At 34.9% G+C, this 7,415-nt stretch overlaps 1 protein-coding gene across 1 annotated transcript; it reads left to right on the forward strand.

Moving 5' to 3' along the window:
- Nucleotides 1–2,282: 2,282 nt before the first annotated feature.
- On the forward strand, nucleotides 2,283–5,123 carry LOC122280044 (protein kinase PINOID-like). The gene is made up of 2 exons (XM_043090999.1): nucleotides 2,283–3,549; nucleotides 4,143–5,123. Exons 1-2 carry the CDS (start codon nucleotides 2,963–2,965, stop codon nucleotides 4,927–4,929), a joined length of 1,374 nt encoding a protein of 457 aa, XP_042946933.1. The 5' UTR covers nucleotides 2,283–2,962; the 3' UTR covers nucleotides 4,930–5,123.
- The last annotated feature ends 2,292 nt before the right edge of the window (nucleotides 5,124–7,415 follow it).

The raw sequence follows: 7,415 nt of genomic DNA on the forward strand, positions 1-7,415 counted from the left end.
TTGAACGGTCAGATGAGGTAATTTAAAATAATTTGTTAATAATAATAAAATTATATATAAAAAATAATATATTAAATAATTTGAGTTAAGATATTTTATAAAATTTTATGAAATAAAAGAAAAAAAGTTAAACACAAATATAATAAAATTAAAAATATTCTTAGAATATAATTTTTTTAATATAATTTTTATTTTAAGATTTGAAAAAATTGAATTTTTTTTTTAAGTTTGAAAAAGTTATAAGGATTAAATGAAAAAATTAAAAAGTTGAAATTAAAAAATATTCTATTTGTAATGTTTGGATACTGATATGAGATAGATGTGAGACTATTACTATCCAAATTAGACTTTTTTTTTTTTTTAAAAATAAAGATGACAGTATCTTAATTTTATTAATAGGTATCACTTTTGGTGGAGGAATACCGTGTTTATAATTAAAACACCTGGGAGTTACAGATAATCATAAAATCCCAACCTAGGTATTAAAAATAGTATTACATTCAGTCTAAACATTACACCAAGATTTGAACAGCCTATATTAACGACAGAGTAAAATCATAATAAGACATAACAAAACAAACAAATAAATCTACTCACATACCGAAACAAACAACCCAGTTAAGCTAAAGACATGACAAAATAAGAGGAGGTAAATTTGTAAGAAGTTGCTATCTATGTCGAATAAAGTGTAACCCAACTTGGTCGAACAGCTCCCAAGATGTCTTTCGGAGACTATGTTTATTTGCAAAGAAAATGTCATTAGCATTAGTTCCCAACTTGGCTAATCTGTCAGCTATGTGATTCGTTTTCCTGTAAGAATGAGATCCTCATCACTAGCGAGCTAGTCTTCAACTTAACCTCATGTTAATATGTGTGACTCTTCCAAGGGACTTGGTCATGATCATACTCCCACCACTTGACCACCAGCTTAGAATTAGTTTCAACTTTGATATGCGTAATATTCCTCTATACACAAAAGTTAAGACCATTCGAGAGAACCCTGATCTCAACATTATTATTGGAGCTTATGTAATAAAATCTTACAAAAGCAAAAATCATGTGGCCATCCGTGTTTCTAAGGATACCTCCGCCTCTGCTTCTTTAAGGATTCCCGAGACTACTTCCATCAACATTAAGTTTAGCATATCCCTGAGTTAGTCGCATCCATTTCAAAATTCAAGCCGTCTTTTGCTTGATAGCCATTTTCATTAAGTCAAGTTGTTTCAAAACCGCACCTTGTGAACATTTCAAAATCTTCATATCCTCTTCTCAATTCATGGTTAAAAGTAAAAAAGAAAAAAAGAAAGAAGTTAGTATTCGTTATCCATTAATGATCTAAGTGGAGTATTATATATATTAACAGCACGTAATTATAGTGTAAAAAATAAGTGATTTTACGTCAACTTGGCTCAACTGAAATGTGAGAACGAAAGATCCTAACCTAAGAAAAAAAAATACTACATTAAAGCATATATAATTTTATAATCGAACGTATTACATTAAAATATATCAAGTTTATGAATTGAGAAATGATATTTATAATTTTAGAATATATCAGCTCCACATACACTCTTTAAAAAAATGAATAAATCTGAAACCTACATGAAAAAATTATTTTTTAATAATAAATTCTATTTTTTTCAAATAAAATATGCAAAATTTATATACTCTAAAACTGAATCTAACATTACTATTAAGAATTTAATTTTGTAATTTTTTTATTGGCAAAGTATTTTAAAAAATGACAGTGCTAGGGCCACTTATAGTGGGTCTCGACAATGCCCACCCATAAGGCCAGTTTTTTTTTAATGTATTTTCTTAACCTCTTTAAATATTTTTGAAAAAAATTATGATATTACTTAAAAATACATACTTAAACACTAAAGAAAAAAACACTCTATGAGAGAATGAGAAAATCTATAGGTGATTTTAACATTATTCTTTAAAAATTAAGTCCATATCTAATTTATAATATTTTTTTATTAGTAAAGTACTCTAAATTAGGATAATGTTAGAGCCACCGATAGTAGGTCTCAACTCTCAACAATGCCTATCAATAAGGCCATTTCTCTCTCTTTTTTTGTTTTTTTGTTTTTTTTTAAAGTAATTTTTTAACCTTCTTAAATATTTTGGAAAAAATAATTTATGATATTATTTAAAAATACTTAATTACTAAAAAAAAATCGAAACTTAGAAAATCTATGGGTGACTTTAACATTATTCTCTATAAAATAAGTCCAAGCGCCAAGCTTAAATATACCTCAACCACCTTTTTCTCTTTTCCGATCCCTCTCCCCGTCACCCTACACTTAAAACGTATACCTGATGAAGGAGCTCAAAACGAAACCAAACTCTCTCTCTCTCTCTCACTGTCCCCATATTTATTAGCTTCGAGAGTACGGTCTGGTTTTTGTGTTTAGGGTTCCGAAACCCTATTTTTCAGGTCCGACAGCAAAAGGCTATGCCCGCATTCAAAGCATAGCTCTGACCTCTCACCCCCACCCTACCTCTTTTTAATGCCCCCTTCCCTTCTCTTACCATTTTTATCCCTTCTACACTACTCTCTCTACTTCAACTTCACACACCTGACCTCTCCTTTGCTTTCTCACTTTTGAAAACCCTATCCACCACACAAACAAAAGGTTTTTGACTTCTCATCGTAGGCTTTCTTCGTGTTCTTCTCTAAGCCCCACGGTCCGAATCACCGTCCTGATCAAGAAAAAGTATCAGATTCCAGTACAGTACCTCAAATTCATTGTTTCCAACCGTCTCAGGAGATTCTTCTTCCTTTTTTTAGGTTTTGGAACTAACATTCTTGGCACAAAACAGTGTTTGATTCTTAATCATTTTTCTTGCCTTTTTGACCGGTAGTTGTGCTTCGTTCCCTTTCTCTTGTGGGTGGAGAAAGAGCACTGATCAACGGGGGGGGGGGGGAGCTTGGGGCAGTTTCAGTTATCTTAAGATGTTAGAGCTTGGTCGAGACTCTGACGGCGAGCTCAGTTTGGACGCGCCGCCGAATTCTTCTGGTTATAGCTCGATGAGCAGCGAGAGTTATAGCAGCGTCAACCGCCTCTCCTTCGAGCTACTCGTCTCCTCGACTTCTCATTCCTCGCCCGACAACCTGGCCGTAAAGCCTCACCGCTCCTCCGACTTCACCTACTCCGCCATCCGTTCCGCCACCTGTAACCGCCGGACTGGCTGCCTCACTTTACGAGATTTCCGTATAATCCGCCGCATCGGTGCTGGAGACCTCGGCACTGTCTACCTCTGCTCCCTCCGCGATCGTGAAGTATCCGGAGACGAGGAGCTGTGCTTGTACGCGATGAAGGTGGTGGACAAGGAGGCGTTGGCGAAGAAGAAGAAGGTGCAGAGAGCGGAGATGGAGAGGAAGATTCTCAAGATGCTGGATCATCCATTCTTGCCCACGCTCTACGCCGAGTTTGAGGCCTCGCATTTCTCTTGCATTGTGATGGAGTTTTGCTCCGGCGGTGACTTGCATTCCTTAAGGCACAAGCAGCCACTCAAGCGCTTCTCTCTTAACTCCGCGAGGTATTTCCATGGCAGATATATATTCGCTCTTTTTCTGCAAGTGCAGGAAGAAAAAAAGTTTCCTTGGAGGTTAAAATCAAAACATATTGCCTATTTCTTTTCCCAGTTTGTATGCTTTTAAAATATTTTTGCATGTCTGATTCTGTGTTGCGTGAGAGTCTACAATCTTGTCCGCTTTCCTAGCTCTGCAAAGTGCAAAGTCTACTGTGGCATAAAATTTTCTTTTAACTTTCTCTAATTTTCTCGCTAGCTTTTTGCTTTTTCACCTGTTGCATTAAACATCACTTTCGATCTTACCCATTTGAGTAATGATTCTAATCTCAATCCTCATCATTTCGCATTATCCCATATAATACTACATGATTAAAAGACTATTTATTATATTTCTTTTGTAATGATATTTTTTCTAACTGTTTATGGTTCGCAGCTGAGATTTTCTCGGATTATCTGTCTGACCAAGCCGCAAATTTCCATTATTGGAAACAATAAAAACACCTGCCTTTGTTAACTCTTCATATCCCTGATCGAATTTTCTACAAGACATTATCGATACCTTCTCTCGTAAAATATAAATTTTTTCTTCAATTTTGCAGGTTTTATGCTGCTGAGGTTCTCGTGGCATTGGAATACCTCCACATGCTGGGAATCATCTACAGGGACCTAAAGCCCGAGAACGTTTTAGTCAGATCGGACGGTCACATAATGCTCTCGGACTTTGATCTCTCCCTTTGTTCCGATGCGATCGCGGCCGTTGAATCCCCGTATTCTTCCCCAGATCGATCAGTCCCGACGACCCCGTCCTACAGCCGCGCCGTAAACACGCCCTTGATCTCTTGCTTCCCCAAGCAGCTTTTCCTGTCACGCAAGGTCCAAACACTGACCAGCACCCGGCTCTTTGTGGCGGAGCCGGTCGACGCCCGGTCGTGCTCCTTCGTCGGTACGCACGAGTACGTAGCACCGGAGGTCGCCTCCGGTGGGTCCCACGGGAACGCCGTCGACTGGTGGGCTTTCGGAGTCTTCATCTACGAGATGATTTATGGTCGTACGCCCTTCGCGGCTTCATCGAATGAGACCACTCTTCGCAGCATCATAAAGAAGCCGCTTTCCTTTCCAAACCCCATGCCGTCCGGCGCGCTTGAGTTCCAGGCACGGGACCTCATATCAGGGTTGTTGAACAAAGACCCAGTTCATCGACTTGGGTCTAAGCGCGGAGCCGCCGACGTAAAAAAGCATCCTTTCTTCGGGAACCTGAACTTCGCTCTTATACGCTCGCTCGCACCACCGGGAGTCCCCGGCCCGAAAATCAGAAGGTCCAGAACGACACATTTGGGTGACGGGAATAGGGATGCAACACAATCCACGGCGTTCGAATACTTCTGAGAACAACGGGGGATTCGAGCCACACATGTTTACTGGGTTCCGAGGTTGTGCCAGATTTTGTCACTGGCCGGTGACAGCACGTGTATATTCGAGCTGATCCTTTCATTGACGCATGTCTACGGGGGTTTATATATATATATAATATATTTACGTGTTAAGTACTTGTTAATAATAAATAATTAAGTTATTAAGAAGTCTTGACTATTGATCGAGCGACTGGAATCCGACAGGAATGGTCGGTTTGAACGATGAGTTCAGTTGGATTGAATTGAAATAAAATATTATTATTATTTTAAAATTTAAAAAAATTAAAATTTTTTATTATATTTTATATTAAAAATTAAAAAAAATTAAAATACTTAAATGAGATGAATCTAAAAAAAGTTGAATAACCAAACGCAGCGCAACGTCATTGACTATGTCATGGTTCGTCTCTACTTTATATGGGAAAGGCTCCTATCGGAACGTGGAACAAAAATAGTGAGAGGCCTTGATTCCAATATTAAACAAGAATAATGCTTAGCTATCGAGGAATATTTAACCCATTTTTATTTTTATTTTATTTTTTTACTTAATGATTAAAAAAAATTTCTAATAAATTTGTGATTTTTACTTTAAAAAAAATATTTAAAGAGTTTAAAAAATATATATAAATAAATAAATTTGACCTTCTCAGTGAGAGTGTTGGTGGGCGTACCAACACCCATTCAAAAATAAAATTGCTAAATGTGAAACCGCCATGTAACTGGCTGATTGCCACGTCAGCATCAGTCAGATTTTTATTTTTTATTTTTTAAAAAGAAAGAAAAATTTGAGAAAAGTAGATCCTTAGGAAGAAGATAATCAATCAGACTATAAACATATGAGAAGAAGTAGAACTTCAGGAAGAATATTTGAAAAAAGTTTCATATTTGAGTGAAAGCATTTTACACAAAGAATTTATACTATAAGCATTTCAATCATATGATAAGAAGAACGTTGTTCGAGTGAGGGTATTTCGACAAAAAGGTGGTGCTGAAGTCATGCCAAAACCCATTTCGAAGGAAAAGAAGACGGACATGGAAAAGACCACAGAGTGGAAGCAACCCATCTTTTGTCAGCTTCCTAAGATTACGTTCGCGGTACTCAAGTCATACCCATGTGCCTTGTAGTCGGATATATAGTCAGTCCAGATCCAAGAAAAGAAAATCCCTAGTATGTAAACAGTTGCAAAAGAAAGCACTAGTTTTTTTTTTTTCCTTGGATTGAAAAGAAATCCAGATATGCATGAATTACTTGGATTAGACGAATGGTGGAAAGTTCAGACAGAAAATCAATTACTTAAACCAAACAGAGAATGAGAAGAAGAAGCAACAATAGATTGAGAGGAGGAAGCTGACCGTTTGAGAACTTTACAAGAGAGTGGAAAGGCAAAGAGCAATTTGGAGTCTATGTTAGCTAGATTTTCTTCTCCCTTGTCTACTGCAATGTAAAACTGAAACACAACATTTCATTTAATGACATGGAGACTCCTCGCCGGTTGAACATGCCCGTTACAAGAAGATTTTTCATTAAAAAAATTAGAACCCCATTTTTTCACCTATAAAAAAATAAAGGAAAGAAAAGTGTAAGTTCCCGTTTAATAGGTAGTTGGTTTCATTCCGTCGGATTTCATATCATCTCATGAATATTTAGACACTATTAAAGTACAAGTATTTTTTAATTTTTAATTTTTATTTTATCATCTAATCATCATTAATTATTACGATTTTTTCAAACTTCATATAAAACAAAAAAATTAATTCAATTTTTTCAAATCACAAAATAAAAATAATATTAAATAAATTATATTTTAATTTTATAATATTTTTATTCAATTTCTTTCTCTTGTTTCTTCCAAACCCAATAAATACTTTGATTCAAACTATTTTACTATTATTTACAAAACCACAATTATATATATATATATTTATATATATATATTTATATATATATTTATAGCAACTTTGGAATTAGAAAAAGAATTTAGACGGGGAAGTTGCTCTAAAAAATCGTTAAGCTACCACCCAAATGCATGCCGACCAATTTATAAATCTTAACAATGTTACAGTCACACGTAGTTAAAAATATTAAAATTGTCCTGGTTTGAATATTTTAATTTTACATATTATTCTCAAAATTATATAAAAAAATTGTAGATGCCTTAATTATCATGCATATAACTCAGTTTATGGTGTTTATTAATTACAAATTTTTAATGATATTAGTTCTTTGATCTATAACTTGAGGGTACTTAATAAATAGAAAGATGTAATTTATCTAATCAATATTTGATTTATTTGTATTAAAAATTATATAGTAATATTCTTTGGATATATTCTGTATATAATCTGTACACATATGTGCACATGTATATATATATAATGATATATACAATTATAAAGTGTGCAGGAGCCATGTAGTATTGGCTTTAAAAAAAAGTGAGGTTCATTATTAAATAATTAATT

This window comes from Carya illinoinensis, chromosome 10, assembly GCF_018687715.1.
Source record: "Carya illinoinensis cultivar Pawnee chromosome 10, C.illinoinensisPawnee_v1, whole genome shotgun sequence".
NCBI lineage: Eukaryota > Viridiplantae > Streptophyta > Magnoliopsida > Fagales > Juglandaceae > Carya > Carya illinoinensis.

Bases quoted from the DNA above. Each gene is read 5' to 3' on its own strand.
- LOC122280044 (XM_043090999.1), top strand. From the start codon at position 2,963: ATGTTAGAGCTTGGTCGAGACTCTGACGGCGAGCTCAGTTTGGACGCG. The intron at 3,550-4,142 runs GTATTTCCATGG...TCAATTTTGCAG, and splicing joins TTCTCTCTTAACTCCGCGAG to GTTTTATGCTGCTGAGGTTC.